We start from the raw sequence: 17,987 nt of genomic DNA on the forward strand, positions 1-17,987 counted from the left end.
AAGCTAGGACTGGTCTGCTGTACTGATAGTGGTAGTCAACCTTACAAGATCTTTCAATAGACTAGTTCAAAGTGATGTTCTTGTCAAGCACGCTAGTGAGATCTGCCAGACGGCCTAGTGGCTATTGGTCGCTTATGTGGTGGTGCTTGATACTGTTCGTCTCACTGGCTCTGGCATTCGAGCCCTTTGACGGCTTTGGAGCGTTCCAAGAGAGCCAGAATGTTACGATAAAGAAAGACGGCAATTTGGGTAGCGCACTGGATGCGAAGTCAGGTTCTCCTGGAATCATCAATCCTGGTAACATTTACGAATGGACGCCAATATCGGCGAATATCTCCAGCGGTGAAAGAAACGTTTTTGTCTTTACTGTGGACGGGAATTCTACACGCCTGGGAATCGCTACATCGTATGAGATCCTCATCTTTCTCAGTGGAAATATCTGCTCACAACCCAGTGGCAGCAGCGATAAGGCCCTGAGGGTTTCGTACTCCTTCGACGAGTCTGTTCAGACCAATTCATCGCTGGGTCACTATGCGACGTTCGAAAATGGCTATATGCAAGCATTGGCGGTGAGCCCACTCCGTGTCTCGGACGCCAATGCCACTGCCAAGTATTCTAGTTTGTATGTGGTGGTGGAGCCGGTAAATACAACCACCAATACTGCGTTGAGTGCGACCGCGGAGGACGTTTGGCACTACAAACTGAGTATATCGGAGAACGATCTAGTTTACCAGTGGGATACTAGGACGTGGTTGAATGTGCTGGATACAGACCATAACTCGGCACTGCTAGTGACCGGTAACGTTACCGCGGATGCTCAGCAGTTTTCGAACAGCTCGATTTACGACACCTCGCTATACGATCTGTACGTCTATTCCTTCGAGGAGTCCCTGAAACTAGATTCATCACTCAATATCTCCCTCTGTGCTATCACAAACGGGCCATATATCGTGTCGTCAGTGGACTCAAACAATACCGGGGACAGCGGGCATGGTTTGGAGAGAACCGCACTGGGGATCGAGAAAACGTTGACTAATCGGATGTATACTTACCAGGAGCAGTTCTACGTGACAGGACTGAATTCGTCGTCTACCTACGTGGCATACCTCACCAAGAGAATCGGTAAGAAAGGGAATCTATCTGACGTTGGTGGCGTACTCTTTTCGAAGCAGTATTTTTCTACAAGAGGGTCAAACGCTTGTTCGTTAATATTTGGTCTTCCCTTCTGTTACGGAGTCGCATACTCAGTACCGTCGCCCTCAAAAGCACCAAACAACAAGACAGCCATCGCCGCCACTTACGATAGAGTTGCAGAATCGCTGTACGCGAACTTCAGCAAGGCGCTACAGATTATTCCATGCGATACAGAGATGGATGCCAGATACTCTCCGGTCAGAACGTGTAAAGATTGCGCCAGGTCATACCGTGACTGGCTATGTGCTGTGACCATTCCCAGATGTACTGATACAGCTTCCGAATATTACGCCTTTCGAGAAAAAAATGATAACAGAAACGATTACCTCAATAACGAGATTCAGCCCATTGCCGATTATTACGAGATGCTGCCCTGCATTGATATGTGCTACGCGGTTGCGCGAGATTGCCCCAGTGATTTCATGTTCGCATGCCCATCTGTAAACGACAAGATAGATGCGAAATTTCGAAGCTACAACTCGCTTGACCTTGACGACCTCTTGCAGGCCGTTCAGACCTGCAATTTTATCGGTAATGCTACTGAACTATTTAGAGAACTCTTCCCCTAGTTTTCCCTTCAACCTTTAAAAGTATATCACCAATGCTGAAATACATTGGAGAAGGACTAAACGTTGAAAGCTTTAACTCCACGACGCTCATAAAGCAGTTGAACACTATCGTCCGGTATGTTTCTATAGAACCATGAATTGAATTGTGCAAGAATCTGTGCAAAGTGTAATTGCTGTTACTCGTCTAGTTTTCTCTTTCTAGTACCTAGCTCGGTCTTTGGAGCCACAGGTTCGTCAGTCTGTCCAACGTCTTGCTGTTCTGCCTGCTGAGCCGCCGATTGGGCCATGATTTTCTGCTCTTTTTTGAATTCCTCCTCTGCTTGCACAAGCGCTTCAATAACATTTACTTTGGGACCTTTTTCTAGAACCTCCTGTAATACTTTACTCCAAACCTTTTCATCCCGTTCAGTGAAATCCTCTAATTTGAAAACGTTCTGCTTTTCTAAGGACCAATCCTTTTGAGCCAATCGAATCAGCTTGACCATGTAGGAAGAGCTTTGCATGCTTTTACCGATGTCGTTCACAAGGGAACGTATGTATGTACCTGACGAGACTTTTGCCTTAAAATGCAGCAGAGGCGCCCGATAATCGTCCCCTTGAATTTCAATCTGCTTCGACTCCTCCTCCGTTAGGTCCCTTGCCTTGATATCCACACTTTCGTTCTCCCAGTCCTGCTTCGTGCAATATTCTTTTGAGAAGTACAGCGGATCATTCAACAGGCCATTGTTCAAACGCTGGACCATCTCCCTGGTTTGCCCGCTGATGGGCCTTAACAGCGGGTAGCTGTGACTCCTAGAGAGCGAATCAGGCAGTATTTTGAGATCATACACGGTCACTTGCCTTGGCTCAATCGCACGAGGAAGAGGCTTACCCTCTCTGGCGTACTCATACAGCGGTTTACCGTCCATTTTAAGTGCCGCAAATATAGGCGGAGTCTGTTTAAGCGCTCCCTTGAACTTCTCCTCCACTGTTTTCAGTTCATTGAAATCCAGCTGCTTCACCGAGTTCTGCGATAAAATCTCGCCCTCCACATCGCCTGAAGTGGTCGAAGTCCCAAACAGGGCCTCCGTTTCGTACTCTTTAACCGTCCCGGATAGATATTCGCTGAGCTTTTTCGTTCCCGTGCCGATTCCGATCACCAACACGCCGGAAGCTAACGGATCCAACGTTCCCCCATGACCCATCTTCACTTTGGACACTTTGCGGAGTTTCCGCTTGCTGGCTTTCTTACCTGTTTGTTCCTGATACTGCTTGATCCTCTCTGCGGTAGCTCTCTGTATTTCTTTCGAAAATACATGGCTGTTGGTGAGTGCATGCTGCAGCTTCATCATGAATTGGTTGGAGCTGATCCCACTAGGTTTGTCAATTGCAAAAATCCCGTTCATATTTAGCCAAAAGCCAGTCAATTGATCCCCACCGATGCTTTTAGCTTCAGTTTGCTGTCTTTCTTTGAAGTGAATAAAATTTCAAGCTTCATATTGAGAGAGCGCAGGTGCCGGTATTTGAAAATCCAACTAGTGAAAGTTAGTATAATCGATCATCTCGATAGAATACGTCTTGCAACATACTGAAAGGTACCCTGATCGTCTCGGCGATATTATCTTGACGTTGTTATTCTTGAGTAATGGTAGTTCATTCACCTCGGCGACGTGGCTTTCCAGCCTGAGAAGCGGATCGGCCACAACGTACTTCGAAATGAAGTGCCAGCAGCCAAGCGTAAAGATGTCCAGTATGAGGTCAAGTATATTGTACCAGGAGAACGTCGCGGTTGCTTCGCTTAGTATCTTGTTAATCGGCGCCATAATCCGCTCGAAGTCACACTGGCTGAGGTACTGGGACAGGGGACTCACCGAAGAACAGCCAAAGAGCTGGCCATTATCGTAGATCCCGCGGGCCACGAACCGTTGGCCTTCCTCCGGCTCCGTGAATGCTGCAGGCTCCCTACCCGGGAGACAAGTACTAAAGCAAAGGGTCTCCAGAGTGGTGTCAAACCTTCTCGGTATTCGGACGATTCGTGTGGTTTTGAACTCTTCAGACTCCTGCGGCACGTAGACATTGGGGAAGTGAGTCATGTAGATGCAATGTTCTTCGTCATGTTCATGGAATTGCCCGTCTGACCGAATGTCTATGTAGAAGCTCTCTGCAAATTCGTGATAGTTGAAGAAGAGTGGACCCTGAACCGGTGCAGTGGCACCAGAATTGGCTGCGGTCTCATCCACTGAGGAGTTGCTTGGCGATACGGAAGCTTTAGCCGGGCAGTTCAGGACATTATCCATTTTCACCTTCTGGGGTTGTTGTTGAAGTCATTGTGTTGATAGTAGAAAAGCTTGAAGCTCTATTAAATAACTGATCATCCAAAGAAGAGCAAGGAAAGTCCTTTGAGAGCGCAATGTCGTCGCCTGAACTAGACTTTGTATCAAGATTCCTCACCTTAGCTACCCTTTCGAGCCCTGCGCTGCCTGCCGACTACAAACTACCGCTGCAACAGGTGTCTAATCAGGGGATTGCTCTTCCACCGCTCAAGTACAAGTATGACCCTAGGAGATCGAGAAATGGTGCTTCAGGGGGAGAAGCCAGAAACTCGTCGCTGACTTTGACTTTGAAGAGCGTTAGGGCACCGAAATTCTCTGTAGAATGCCAGTTCACCTGCAAGGATACCGTATTGCAAGTTAAACAAAGACTTGTTGAAGAAGGTAAGGCCCAAGGAACCGAGGACTTGAAGTTACTGCTGAAAGGTAAAGTGTTGCATGATAGTGAGCTTCTTTCCAGTCTAACATCCGACGCGGCAACTATCAATGTCATGATATCTAAGACAGCTCAGACAGCCACTTCGCCACCACCGGCACATCCAGGACTGACTTCCGAGACCCCTGCAAGCGGGATGCCATGGAACGAGATAGAGAATGTTCTCAGCTCGAGATTTCCCGACTCTAAAGAGGCGCAAAAAGCACTTGATAGACTAAAGAGAGGTTGGGAGTTGGCCAAATAATTGGACGTTTATATACTCATCGATTCATAGTCACGTATGCTAAATGATTGTATGTAAGATGAAAATACGACAGCTCCTGTGTCAATTGCTCGATTTCAGTTGTTCATCGCTGATGACCTTTTTCTTTCTCATCTGTCTAACCTTTTCCTTTATGCTATTATTCCAATGAACTCCGCTCAACCCTCTCTTGAACCCGTAGACCTCGGAGGAAAGGGCGCTGTTGATCAACTCGCTGGCGGTCTTATCGCTGTCGAGATCTGATGACCTGATTCTCAGTCCATTATCTTCGACATTCATTTCGAAATTTCTATTATTTGCTAGATCTGCGGTTCCTGAGAGACTATTGCCACTATTTGTGCGGTCATTGCCCATGATTTCATGAAAGTTCTTATACTTCTGCCTTTGGGCAGCCACGTACTTACGACATCGATCGATTTCATTCTGATCCAGTTTATTCAGTGGTATCCGCTTCTTGAAGATAATCTTGTCAAATATATCATTAGGATTGAGTAGCCGCTTCGGAAACGTTTGAACTATCTGAAAAATTTCCATTTCAGCCTCATCCTGACTGGATTGTATCTCCCTGCTATTTTCGTTGCCGTTGGACATCGAATACTGCCTCAGAGCCCTAAGTGGTTTGCCTTTCGACAGTTCTTGCTCGCTCAGCTTCATGATAGCCAGCGATGTCTTGAACAGAAAATGAGACTCCTCATAGAACAGACAATCCCACACTCGCAGGGTACTTTCTATTGGCAGAACACCAACAAAGCAGCCCATAAACCAACTGGCTGTGCAGAGTGTGATAGGCGGAAGCTTGTACAGAAACTCATTCTTTCCGAGTGAAGGGTTTTGGCTATAGGAGAGAGAACCGGGTTGGTTGGGGAATGGGACGATGAAGCGCCAAAACTCAGGCAGGTACTCTTTAACGCATAGCATCAGGACACCTTGATCGATATTGACACCTTCCAAGTTCACGTTGTGGACGCCAGGCAGATATCTGGAAGTAATAATTACCAACATCCAAAAAGCCCTCTCCTCATCCAAGAAGAGAAGCAGAAGCCCAGCGAGGAAATTCATTGATTGGCAGTAACCAATTTTCGGATTATACCAAGAAAAGGCCACTAGCACTCTCCTCAGCGCCCGTATCATGGTTGGCTCGTCGTCCTGGAACTTCTCCCGCTGAAAATGAATATTGTCTGGAAAAGTTCTGTGCAGGTCGCGCTCAATGACATCCAGATCCGTGATAGCCTTCTTCTTGCCCTTCTCGTTCATTTGCGACAGTAATCGGTCATACAAGCCCCTGTTCTTATTCAACTTCTCCTGGCCACGGGCAAAGTGCCACCATGCGTTACCTCTCCATTCTGCAGGAATACCCTTCCTCACGTATCTTCTCAACTTTTCACTGCGGGAGGGAAATCTATAAGGCGAGTCGTTGTCCAGAGGAAGTCCGCTTTTCTCCATGAATAGCTTCCACTTATGCTTCCGACGTACGCAATACTGAGAGTAGTCTTGCCACCATTCGTTGTATTCCTTCTCGCTTATGAAATTGCTCTGTTTCTTAAACCCGTATCTGTCAAAGCTCTGCTCCTCTGTGCCATTGCTTCTGCTGCGGGAAAATACCGCCAGAGAAGTACCACTTCCACCGTTGGAGACACCGTTGGACTCCTGAGCTTCCAGATCATTTGTTCGGCGAGATTCCACCTCATCACCGTAGATGTCGATTACGCTAAGGCTTGCCTCCGCATTGTCCACCGACGAACCATCGAGAGTGGATGAAACATTGCGCGTTAACTCGTGCTTCGGCAGCGGTACAGCATCGATTCTCCGCATATTATCGAACGATCCACGCACCTCAGGCGTCGACGGAGACTTCCTAGGCAGTCCAATTCCCCTGTTTCTCTGGCTACGATCGTCAGTTGTGGCTCCATCATGATTTATTGTCAGTTGGGCAGGTTGGGAGTCCATGGTACAGCTGGGAGAGCCACCGATCCATGCAAACTTGACTCAATTCTTGATTCCTATGCTGAAAGGCCTCTTAGTTACCTATACTTATAGAAAAGCTTAGAGTCGTGTACAACGAACTTCTTTAATAGCTGCTCTAACTACCGAAGGACTAGATAGCACGCTAAGTGTCGCCTCTAAGTTGGTCATAGTCCGTTATTGATTCCACTAGATGCGGCCAGCGCAATGGCTGGCTACAATCCATGGAGGATCGTTCCGGAGGAGGTTTACGACAGTTGTAAGAGACAGTACTTGGGGAATGGACTACTGATAGGAGGAGTATTGCCGCTTTCATTTGCGGAGGGAGTGCAGTTTCAGGACTTCTGTGAAGACGGGGCTCCAGTGTACAATGCAGCAAAGATCAAATCTCCATATTTGCATTACTCGGCTTTGAAAGTGCAAGATTGGAAGTCGTACACGTCGGAGAGTTCCATCGAGGACCTGAATGGATCGTTTGCGTATGGGATATATCCAGTGATTCTGTGTTTTACAGCGAATTTTGTGATCACCGTTTTCTTGACGTTGCTAACGTTTATCAACATCAAGGGCAAGCGGTATCGGCATGCCGCGCGATTGCTGAAAGCAGGCTCTATGATTTCGTCTGTGAACATTGTTGTATTTGTTACGAGGGCGCTGAAGCAGCTGAGCAAGGAACATGAGGTCTACGGGGTGACCACAACGGCAGGAATTATGGAACTTTTCACGACCAACTTCGTCTTCTCCATCCTGGACGTGATATCGGTCTTCTTGCTTCAGCTGTGTCAGGTTATGATAGTGATTAGACTTTTCCATCGGAACTCGGAAAAGCGAATGGTGTTTTTCTTGGGCGTTCTGCTGGTCTTGATCGCCAACGTTCTGTGGGGGGTTGCACATCTGGCGGGCCCTAATCATGAGAATGACGAGCACTGGGAGATTATGTCACCGTTCGTTTACCTATTCCGCATTGCGGTCGCGGCGTCTTACGCTAGCATTATCATATCCTATGGCATCAAGAAACGGCGCTTCTGTTTTGCATCCGCTCAGATGGCCATCCTGACGGCACTGACCGCTCTGGTTCTGCTTTTACAACCGGCACTATTCCTTGCAGACGTGTCCAATGTGTGGTTGTCGGGAGTGGGTGAGCTTTTCAATTCGACCTGCTATGTTGGCTCAACTTCAATTGTCTGGGAGTGGCTGGGTCGGCTGGATGCAAGCGGGAGACGGGAAGAGGCCCGGAGTATACTGGGAAGGCCAATTTACGTTGATGATCAACAAGATTACCACATTGCCAAGTATGCGCTCAGAATTCAACATGCACTCACACAAAAGTCTTTTGAGAATAGCGACGATGGTAGTGGCATAGACATGGAGCAGATGTCTAACTCATCACCACAGCTAGATGCAGCCAGCCGATCTAATCAGATAACCTCATCTGGCGGCACGGCCGTTGGCAGTGGTTCGATCGAGCAGGAGAGCGTTTGTCAGGTCAGGTTCAAGCAGAAACAACCTTTTAGAGATGCTGCGAGGCACAAGATCAGCACTGCATGTGAAAGAATGCTATATTTTGCTGATCAAGTAATGCTCAAGAGCTTAGGAACTTTGAGCTTAAGCTCTAAAAGTACTGATTCATTTAGCAGAGGGGAGGAAATGGTCAAAAAGAGAATAGGACTCGATAGACCAAATCAAGTATACGTCTACACCACGAAAGATGTACATTTTGAGTCTGATGAGGATATCTAGACCGTAAAGAGCTCCTCATCAGTCATTTCGATAGTACTTTCGTTCCTTATACAAAGTCATACAAATCGGGAGTTTCTGGTCATCTTGAATAGAAAGCTCCACTTACAATCGTAAAATGCAACCCATCAGCTGCTTATGCATGATAATCCCATTCTGAGAAGGCATCGTCAAAGGTGCGCCAAGTTAGGTTATTGGGATATCTCATATACTTTACGCCGCTTCTCGTGATGTTATAACTCCCGTCCAGAGTAAAAAGATAGTCCTTATCAGCGTTTTTACCCCAGAATAATGTGTTTCTTTTCGTAGGCTTAAGCCAATGCATCCTTTTGAACCCTGGCACTGGGCTTGACTGTACCACACAGTCCACAGAGTCGCCGGTAAAATATACGGAGGGTATATGCTTGGAAACTTCGTGGACCATGTTCTCGATCTTTAATTTGACTTTGGCGTGGAACCTTTTGGCTCGCTCTTCATTATCATAAGACGCCAGAATCGTCGATAGCACAGGTTCAACGTGCTCCATCAGCCATTTTCTTAGGAACGAGCGGAATAAGCGTTTGGATAAGAATGATTTGTTCACGTATATATATAGCGGCAACACACTGTCACTGAACTCAGTTCTGATGGAAAGTTTAGTTTGCCTGTAGAATTCCTTTGCCAACATCCTGTTAAGTTTGTCACTTTCGCTTTTGAATACTTTCCGATCACTCTTGATAAACTTATGTTTGAAAGCAAGAGTCTTGAGCTCTTTCTCGTAGTTCGACCGTGACCGCATGAACAGATTATGATCCGCCTCACTGACCACAGCATTGCTGGAATGAGAGTATTTCCGACTCTTGAGGACATTAAGCAGGTTGACCATTTCAGGTTCGTCACTGACGTTTGAATTATGAAATTTCAATCTAATCATCTTGGGGGCCGGAGCAATCCGTTTGTTCGATTCGTTAATCCTCTCCAACCTAACCATCTTGAATGGCTTGAGTTTAGAGACAACGTCCTTGGGTACATCCCTGAAAGGACGGTCATTGTACACCAACCCACTTATCGAGGCGTCCCATGGTATTATCGGCTTGCGATTTTTGCCCTTACTATTTTTCAAATTCATCTGAGCATGATCTCTTCGCAAATCCTCTAGAACGTCCTGCATATCTATTTCGCCGGAGGATTTGGAGTCACTGGTAATTTTGACGCTGGCAAACGAAGTGAAAAAGTTATCCAGAGCATTTACACTTGTTTCCGCACGGATCGATGAGTTTCCCAAGAACAATGGCCTATAGCCCGCGAATAATCCCTCCGTCTGCACATCTTTGCTCGGTATATAATCAGTAGATGGGACTCGCGGCACAAAATAGCCTTTGCCATTGGCTTCGAGCTTGTTTCTCTGAAGATTCTCTGGCCCTTTTTCAGACACATTCCTTGTACTAGGCTTCCGCTTGTGATTTTTGGCTGTTGCACTGCTCCTGTTCGATTGATATCTTTTAAATATGAAAAGCCTAGTGTGAATTACACCGCATCCAACATTCTTGAGCATCCTGTGATACTAGGCAAAAGCCCAACAGAAGTAAGAGGATCGAGTTTGAGAGGTTAGTGATAGCAGAGGATTTCTATGCCAGTTTTCCTCAACGAGTTTCGTTTTGCAGCAGGCTTTCACGCGTGAACTTGCCTGACCTCAGCACAGGAGCTCCAAATGGACTAAATACCCACAGCCGGGGTCCTTTATATAGACCTCCAACGGTGTCTTTGACCGATGAGCTTCTAGCTTGAAGACTTTATGTTATAATCGTCATCACCAACAACGACTATACTAGCTACAAGAATAAGCCTATTCTACCACCAGGGCTGATGGACAAACGCCGTTTTGAATTGTAAGTAGACTGCTGTCCTAATCATGACCGCCGCTAGCGTTGAGTTCAATACGTTCTGGAAGCAATTGAACTCGGAGCTTCAAATTCTGTCGTCTGAGGCCAAGAAAAGGAGCGCGGCCATTCGAGTTGCCAGTGATAGGTCGCTAGAGATATTGAGGTCAGTACGGAGCTATGAAGAACTTTCACGGCATTCTGAGTTTGTTACACCGTTTGTGATGTCCTGTTCGTCCAAAAATGCAAAACTGACGACTATTTCAATGCAATGTCTCCAAAGGTTATCGTCTACACCGTGTTTGCCGAGCGATAGACTATCAGACGTTCTCGATGCGTTCGTCCTGGCTACTCAGTTAGCTTTAGACCTGAAACTGAAGGTGTTGCAGGTGCTGCCGATTTTCTTCAAGAACTATGCGTACCACATATGTGGACCGCTGTGCGTTAAGATACTTAAATGCTGCTCGGATCTTTTGCAGTCGTCTAACAAGTCACCTATGGTGGTTGGAACTGCAAGCGCCACGTTACAGCAACTTATGGATGAAATATTCGAGAGGCTTATACCGCGCAAGGCAGAAAACGCAACGCAAGCTGAGAATGAGAAGATATATGACGTGCTCGTCGGTAACAATGAATCTATAAAGGTCGATGTATATCGCCATGATGCGAATGTGCTGTTTTCGGACCTGTGCTCGTCGTTCGAGGTCTCTGACTCCCCGAGTAAGATCGGCCGTGAACCCCAGCTTGATATGAGGAATCTACCCATAGATTACGGACTTGAAATCTTGGAGTCGGTATTGAAGAATTCAACTTCATTATTCCTTACTTATGGTGATTTGCAATTCCTGCTGAGGACGAAGACCGTGCCTTTCCTGCTTCGCTGTATACAATCCAGCATGAATTTTGCCATTGTGGTGAGGAGTTACCGTTGCATCAAGCTGCTGATCAGGAAAGAGTATTTATCGGTACTAGAACTCGAGTTAGAGGTTGTGCTATCACTAATGATCCATGGAATCTCTGTCGAATCCGAGACTCCAATTTGGAAGAAGGTACTGTCTCTTGAAGTCTTTTCCGAGATGGCTCGCAATTTCGACCTGCTGTGCGCAATTTTCATGACTTACGATAACTACTCCGACAAAAAGCATATATTAACCAGCCTTTTATGGGAATGCCACCGGTTACTATGCCAGGAGGACATACGGAACTGCCTGTGCGAATCGCCGATAATCCAACGGATGGAATTGCCAATTGTTACTGGTGAGGCATTCAATAGTAGAACACAATTAATCCACATGTTGGACAAAGCGAGCCCGCCACCAGTAAGCTATATCTATCTTGTTTGGCTTATTTTAAGCATTTCCAATGAATGGTCATACGGTTTCAGCTTAGCTGCATTGGAACTTCCGGGCGACTCGGCAAAAAATCATGGCCCAGAGTCTGAGGATCTACAGACTATCTACAAGGGAACTTTTCCTGAACTCTTCAGCATCAGCAAGAAATTTCTGTACTCGACGGCGCTAGATGTCTCGCTTTTCCACTCAGTGGTGAGGGCGTTCCAAAAACTAGCTCATGCGGCTGGTATCCTTTCACTCGCTGAACAATTAAATCAATGCGTGGCTATTTTCTCCATATCCATTGTAAAGAATACCGAAGGTTGGCCTGAAGTACCTCAGATTGCCCAACCTCAACAAGCTCTAGCGCCTAATAGTGCAATTAAATCTGAAGAGGCTTCATATGCTGTTGCGGAGAAAGTATATCAAGGGGCAAGGAGCAAGCTGCCTTACAGAAATATTAACCAAGCACAGCTTAGCCTGTTCAGGGCATTGATATCTCTCTCTGTCTCCTTGGGGCAAACTCTACCTCCTAGTACTTGGACATACATTCTTAAGACATGGCAATGGATATCTTATTATGTCAATGGGCCCTCTGCAGATTTTATGGAAGGATTTTACCTTGAAGACGTACCGTCGCCACCTCTGATCAGTAAGAATGATTTGGTGACCATTGAAAACACTACCAGGAAACTACTTGAGACCACGATTTCATATTCTGATTCCGGCTTCAAGACATTGGTGGAGAAACTCATTTCAGAATCAAATGACATTTTGGCATCTTGTACCAAAGGGAGGTCAAAAGAGGATTCATCACAGGCCTCGATCCCAGCATGTCGCTACAACAAGACCTTTTTCATTAGTGAATTAGGTGAGTTAACTGTGTGCAATTTGGATAGATTCGCGAATAGTCGAAGTGGAAGGGAGTACTGGTTGTCGATTTCGAACTATTTGACAAGCTTGATTGCTGACCGCAATGTTTCGACAGTGGCTATACGTCTGTATGCATCCAAGACTTTGACTGATATCATACGAAAAGCCTGCATCAAAATTGGCGAGGTTGAGGATCCAACTGCTAGGAACAAGAAATTTCAGAGCTTTGAATGTCTAGTCATAGATCCTTTGATGAATTCCATAGAAGCTCTCAAAAATCTCGACATAACTAAGGATGCAATCTACAGCGGACTTGTAAGGGCTGAGTCAGAGATTCTCTTACAAAGTCTCTCCACATTGAAGAACATACTGAACGAATTCGGAGATATCATGACTGAAACTTGGCCGACCGTTTTTAAGATCATTAATTCCCCTTTTTACTGGAATTCCGAAAGTATTGACAATATGTTATCAGCGGATGAAGACGACTCTTCCCTAGTGAATGGAATTGCCCAAAAGCATATTGAAATGATACAGGTCTCTTATGACGTTTTCAAATTAGTTTCCGACGACTTTTTACAAACATTGCCGCTGGAGGTTATCAAGTGCGTTATTGACACCATTGTCCATTTTGTTACTCAAAAACAAAATTTGAATATATCTTTCTCATCACTTAGTCAATTTTGGTCGCTGGGTGATTATTTTAGAATGCAAGAGAGCGCTAACCAAAATGCTTGGCTTGGCATAGATTCTTCGAGATTTGTGGATAATATTACGAAAGGAAAATTGATGGATGTAATTGTCGCGAAAGACAGTACGCCGTTCGAGGTTCACTGTGGTCTCTGGCTTTACCTACTGAAAGAGCTCACTGGGTGTTCTGAGGACGAGCGAAAGGAAGTGAAAAACGGGGCGATTCAAACTCTCTTTAGAATAATAGACTCGCATTCTGCATATTTTCCAAGTTGGAAGCTTATTTTTTTGGAAGTGATCAAACCATTGCTCTCTACCAAGAGAGATGCGAATCAGCTTCTAAATGACGTCGAATTTTGGAATCACACATTAGAAGGCTTGGTAAAGCTGTACCCTGTCCATTTTGGCAATTTTTCGGATGAAGGTAGTGCAAGAGAGGAATGGATAACTCTATTGAACTTTCTGCAATTACTGCTTAACTCTGGTTTGCCTGAGGTATCATACGTCGCAATTGTCAACTATCGAACCCTCCTGAAGGCTATGGTGAACCTGAAAAAAGTGCCACAGGAAGTGCTGGCAAAATGTGTATCAATATGGAGCGGGTATGATGTTGTGTACAACGATATGCCTTCATCAAATTCCCCCATCCAGAAAAACGGATATGACTGCATACACGAACTAATAACATCTTTTCCTTATTTATATGAAATCGTCACCACCTATCAAAAGATGTCTGTCGAATTTGTGGAAATCACTCTGAATCTTTTCAACTCCGCTGTCAGATATCCCCTGCTCCCTGAGCACACTAAAGATAACCTCAAGCCTTCATCATTACAATCAGCAGTTCTAAGCGGTTTAGAAATCTTCCGCCCATCTCATGATGATGATGTCGATACTCTAATCCTCTACCAACTGAGTGTGATAGTAACGCTGCCTTTTGAAACTCGAGAGAAGATTGAAAAGAAGCTGCTACCGAAGCTGCCTAACTCCTCAAAAGCTCGCCTACCAACTTTTGGGGCCGTCAGTGCAAGCGCACTTGAGATTTTCAATAAGCGGTTACTTAACGGGAAAGTTGATAGCTGGGGTCCCTTGAAGGAGAAATACACCATCAAAATGTTCAAAAATTTGGGCGAGGTCATCCGTCGTAAATCTCTAATTCGCAACGCAGGAAATGAATCGCCAATCTACACGGCAGCTTGCGAAGCCTGTGCAATACTGACTAATAGGATCTTTGGCTTATTTTCAACGTCCAAGATGTCTGTTCAAGTTCAAGATAATTTCTTCGATGTTTTCATAGAAATCGCCTCATCGCCCCTTCAAAGGATTGATATGGTTACAGATTCCGAAACCGAACATTTTGATGCTAACGCTTATTCAATGTTGAGAAACATTTTCATCAGACAGGACGTAATAGGACTCTTCAAACAAGCACAGATTGAGAAAATCTTATCTTCTGTATGGGCTGGTTCTTTCTTGTACGAAAAAGATGAAATCGAAATGGAAATAATGAATCGAAATCAGTCATTGAGAGATCTAGCCAAAGGTTTGGCCAATTTTGATTTTGATTATATTGCTGCTTCAACCGTCGAAACAACTGTCCTTAGTAAGAGCGAATGCGCTTTGATCTGTCTCCGAGATCTAGTTCACTTTGTCCGATTTTCTGAAGAGCAGTTTGAGACTTTGAGGAAGCTTTGTGCGCCTTATCTCGTTTGCCGTATTGCTTTCGTTCTTAGACGCTTTATCTCACATGAATCTCTCAGAAGAATGGCTCCAATTCCAAAGATACGCAAGCTTGAATTGCAAATATTGATCCATGGACTGCATGGTATCGTTGAAGATTTGCTAATCGGGTCAAACTCATCAAAGGATGCTATTTGCAATGATTTGAAGTTACTTCATCCGTTGATCTTACGGGCGATGCCGCTGTCGCATATGCTAGAGAATTTACAGAAAGAACTGCTGGACCTGTCTCTCGGACTAACTAAATTGACTTCAAACTAAGCAAATCATACAACCATTAAATGGAAGGGACAGGTTGCAGCTGACCAACTGCGCGAACGATTCCAAATCCGTTTTCTTTCACATGTAGAAAACATCTTACTTCTAAACCATTAGTGAACTATTTAGAAACGTTTAACGATTTGGCCTGAAATATTTACCAACGCCGACTGATACTATTTCTTCCAGGACAACAATGGTGTCAAATCTTCAGGTCCGCAAGCCATATTAAAAAAGGTATGATGTAAAAGCTCCTCTGTTGATGCTCTGTATCTGACATCAACACAGAGGCAAACACTTAAAAATCTCTTGATCTCAAGGGACAAGGTTTCAGGGTGCTTCAATTTCGGAGTTCCATTGGTCGCTATCAGGTACAAAGCTTTCAAAGGGTCTTCATTCAAATATGGAGGTTCACCTTCAAGCATTTCGATACCCATTATGCCTAGCGACCATACATCAACTTTTTCATCATATTCACGTTGCTTGACAACTTCTGGAGCCATCCAGTAAGGTGTGCCAACCATGGTTGCCCTTTTACTTCTTTTGTCCGTTAGTTTGGCACAAAACCCAAAATCAGTAATCTTAACACGAGCTCTTGTATCTAGTAGAACGTTATCGGACTTTATGTCTCGATGGATGATGTTCTTGTCATGCAAAAATCGTAAACCGTGGCATGTTTCGCGGACGATATAAGCGATCTGAGGTTCAGTTAACGGAGAGTTCATGCTTCCATTTGACGGACTGTTTTCTATAATGTCTGTCAAGGAACCGCCTTCCATGAATTCCATTACAACCCATAAATCATCTTCAGTCTTAAGATAAGCTTCAAGGAAATTTACTATGTTCTTGTGCCGAGAGTCCTTCATGACTAATATTTCATTGACAATCAATTCTTTTCGCGGCTGCTTGGACAGGATCATTTGTTTGATGGCCACCTTATCTCCTGCTTGCGAACGCTCTTGATTATTATCTAGCTCCTCTTCAGTAAGCTTGGGAGGGAGCATTATTCTTTGCGCCAGGTAGACTGAACCGCTAGCACCTTGACCAGCCTTTTCGATCATGTTAAAATAAGGCGAAGGGTCAAGATTCAACGCCACCGTATTCAACTTAGCCATTATCTCGGCATTAGACATGGATGGCTTGGTTGGCTTTCGCTGTTTAGTAACACCAGCATGACTTTTCTGCTCCGTTAGTGGCTTCTTTGGAGCCTGTCTCAAGGGTTGCAAAGGCTGCTGCTCTGCTCTATGGGTAGTTGGAGAAGGTCGCTGGTCTTCTGATCTTTCATAATGCGCTTGTGTGGAACTTGAGCCCAAATTACTAGTTTGCACATTTTTCTGGGCAGTTCGTACCGCAGACGGAGGTTGAGGTGCTGCTCGCTGAGGATGCAACCTCGGTGGTATGGCAGTTCCTTGTTGAGGACTTATGTCTCGCGTATTTTGTTCTGATGATTTTGATGCATAGGTGGTAGGCTGTTTTGCATATGGATTGACATTATTGTGATGTGGCCGGTATCCAGTGGATTGATAACTTGTTTGTTGACCATGCTGCTGCTGCTGATGGCTTTGTTGCTGAAAATTGGCGTGAGGTAAGTTACGCTGCCCATAGGGGCTATTAGGTGAATGACCACTTCCTGCTTGTTGTGTATGTCTCGGATGCTGTGTTTGCTGCTGATAAGGTGTAAAATGTTGCGGCGATGGTGTGTTTGTTTTTAGAAGCGGTAGAGTAGCTTTTTCAGGCACTCTGGAAACTTTGGTATTAGGAGGTGATGGAGCGTGTCTCTGCGCTAACAAACCAGTTGGACCGACAGAGCTGTTGCTCGCATTCAAATTCTTATAGATGTTATTACTGCTCGACTTCAACGAGCTACCACTTTTAGCTGCATTAAGCGGCGGATGCTGACTTGCATTATTGATGCTGGGGTTACTGGCGTTTCCCGAGATTCCGTTGTACTCCTGGTAAAACCGCAATACTTGGATCACTGCGGCGGAATCATTGTTCCAATCTTCGCCTGTAATCCTCGAATGCTTCAGAAGCTTCTCCCAGTTAGAAGGCATTCCGACAAAACTGCCAGTCTCGGGGTCAAACCCGACATGCACCTTATGAGTAAAATTCGTAGGTGACGAAACACCGCTTAGTAGTGGGCATTTGGCAAAGATTGCATCTAACCAACTATGCAGTTCCTGCTCCGTCTTGGGAGATATGAATATCGATTTTCTCGAGCCAGAGTCTCCAGTGTTTCCAGAACCGCTGGAACCTGTGGACGCCGACGAGTTCGATGAGCTTGACAGCCGCTCGTTCGACCGAACGATCTCAAAGCAATTCTGTTTCAGCTGATTTCTGCTGACACTTACGATACTCGTCAACGGGATCTGCAAAACGGGATCATCCGCAACCTTGTCATTCTTGTAAAGCGCCAAATAAGAATCGTTCAGCACCATGTATCGCTTCTGCCATAGGAACGACAGCAGACCGTCATCCTTATAGGAAACCCATCCGGTTCGTTTCTTCAAATGCATCGACGATTGAGAACCTGACCCTGCACCCATGCTACGCTGAATATCAATCTGACTGGCAAGCTTCGTAAGAGGTTGCGTCTGGTTGAACCCAGATGAACTTTTTCCTAGTCCCGGTGGTCTGGGAGCTGGTCCTATGTTCTGAAATTCATTATCGGAAATATTATTTGCTGCTGCAGAGAGCGACATCCTTGTTAAGCACTCTCTGATATAAATAACGACACTTTCTGAGCCTCCGTTTCACTAGATCGCTT

At 45.3% G+C, this 17,987-nt stretch overlaps 9 protein-coding genes across 9 annotated transcripts; 4 read left to right on the forward strand and 5 right to left on the reverse strand.

Moving 5' to 3' along the window:
* Positions 1 to 74: 74 nt before the first annotated feature.
* MID1 (Mid1p) lies at positions 75 to 1,763 on the forward strand (the record flags this gene model as incomplete). Its single annotated transcript, XM_037284079.1, has 1 exon — positions 75 to 1,763. The coding sequence occupies one exon, from the start codon at positions 75 to 77 to the stop codon at positions 1,761 to 1,763; it is 1,689 nt and encodes a 562-aa protein (XP_037139975.1).
* A 176-nt stretch (positions 1,764 to 1,939) lies between these two features.
* Positions 1,940 to 3,148, reverse strand: PUS4 (pseudouridine synthase PUS4; the record flags this gene model as incomplete). Its single annotated transcript, XM_037284080.1, has 1 exon — positions 1,940 to 3,148. One exon carries the CDS (start codon positions 3,146 to 3,148, stop codon positions 1,940 to 1,942), a length of 1,209 nt encoding a protein of 402 aa, XP_037139976.1.
* Positions 3,149 to 3,277: 129 nt separating this feature from the next.
* On the reverse strand, positions 3,278 to 4,039 carry SHR5 (Shr5p; the record flags this gene model as incomplete). The annotated part of the gene is made up of 1 exon (XM_037284081.1): positions 3,278 to 4,039. One exon carries the CDS (start codon positions 4,037 to 4,039, stop codon positions 3,278 to 3,280), a length of 762 nt encoding a protein of 253 aa, XP_037139977.1.
* Positions 4,040 to 4,152: 113 nt separating this feature from the next.
* MDY2 (Mdy2p) lies at positions 4,153 to 4,752 on the forward strand (the record flags this gene model as incomplete). Its single annotated transcript, XM_037284082.1, has 1 exon — positions 4,153 to 4,752. One exon carries the CDS (start codon positions 4,153 to 4,155, stop codon positions 4,750 to 4,752), a length of 600 nt encoding a protein of 199 aa, XP_037139978.1.
* Positions 4,753 to 4,833: 81 nt separating this feature from the next.
* On the reverse strand, positions 4,834 to 6,717 carry MSB3 (Rab GTPase-activating protein MSB3; the record flags this gene model as incomplete). Its single annotated transcript, XM_037284083.1, has 1 exon — positions 4,834 to 6,717. One exon carries the CDS (start codon positions 6,715 to 6,717, stop codon positions 4,834 to 4,836), a length of 1,884 nt encoding a protein of 627 aa, XP_037139979.1.
* Positions 6,718 to 6,939: 222 nt separating this feature from the next.
* RIM21 (Rim21p) lies at positions 6,940 to 8,472 on the forward strand (the record flags this gene model as incomplete). The annotated part of the gene is made up of 1 exon (XM_037284084.1): positions 6,940 to 8,472. The coding sequence occupies one exon, from the start codon at positions 6,940 to 6,942 to the stop codon at positions 8,470 to 8,472; it is 1,533 nt and encodes a 510-aa protein (XP_037139980.1).
* Positions 8,473 to 8,605: 133 nt separating this feature from the next.
* Positions 8,606 to 10,003, reverse strand: MRX6 (Mrx6p; the record flags this gene model as incomplete). Its single annotated transcript, XM_037284085.1, has 1 exon — positions 8,606 to 10,003. One exon carries the CDS (start codon positions 10,001 to 10,003, stop codon positions 8,606 to 8,608), a length of 1,398 nt encoding a protein of 465 aa, XP_037139981.1.
* Positions 10,004 to 10,360: 357 nt separating this feature from the next.
* MON2 (Mon2p) lies at positions 10,361 to 15,223 on the forward strand (the record flags this gene model as incomplete). Its single annotated transcript, XM_037284086.1, has 1 exon — positions 10,361 to 15,223. The coding sequence occupies one exon, from the start codon at positions 10,361 to 10,363 to the stop codon at positions 15,221 to 15,223; it is 4,863 nt and encodes a 1,620-aa protein (XP_037139982.1).
* Positions 15,224 to 15,396: 173 nt separating this feature from the next.
* Positions 15,397 to 17,922, reverse strand: HG536_0E02200 (uncharacterized protein; the record flags this gene model as incomplete). Its single annotated transcript, XM_037284087.1, has 1 exon — positions 15,397 to 17,922. One exon carries the CDS (start codon positions 17,920 to 17,922, stop codon positions 15,397 to 15,399), a length of 2,526 nt encoding a protein of 841 aa, XP_037139983.1.
* Positions 17,923 to 17,987: the final 65 nt, after the last annotated feature.

Source organism: Torulaspora globosa, chromosome 5 (genome assembly GCF_014133895.1).
Source record: "Torulaspora globosa chromosome 5, complete sequence".
Taxonomy (NCBI): Eukaryota; Fungi; Ascomycota; class Saccharomycetes; order Saccharomycetales; family Saccharomycetaceae; genus Torulaspora; species Torulaspora globosa.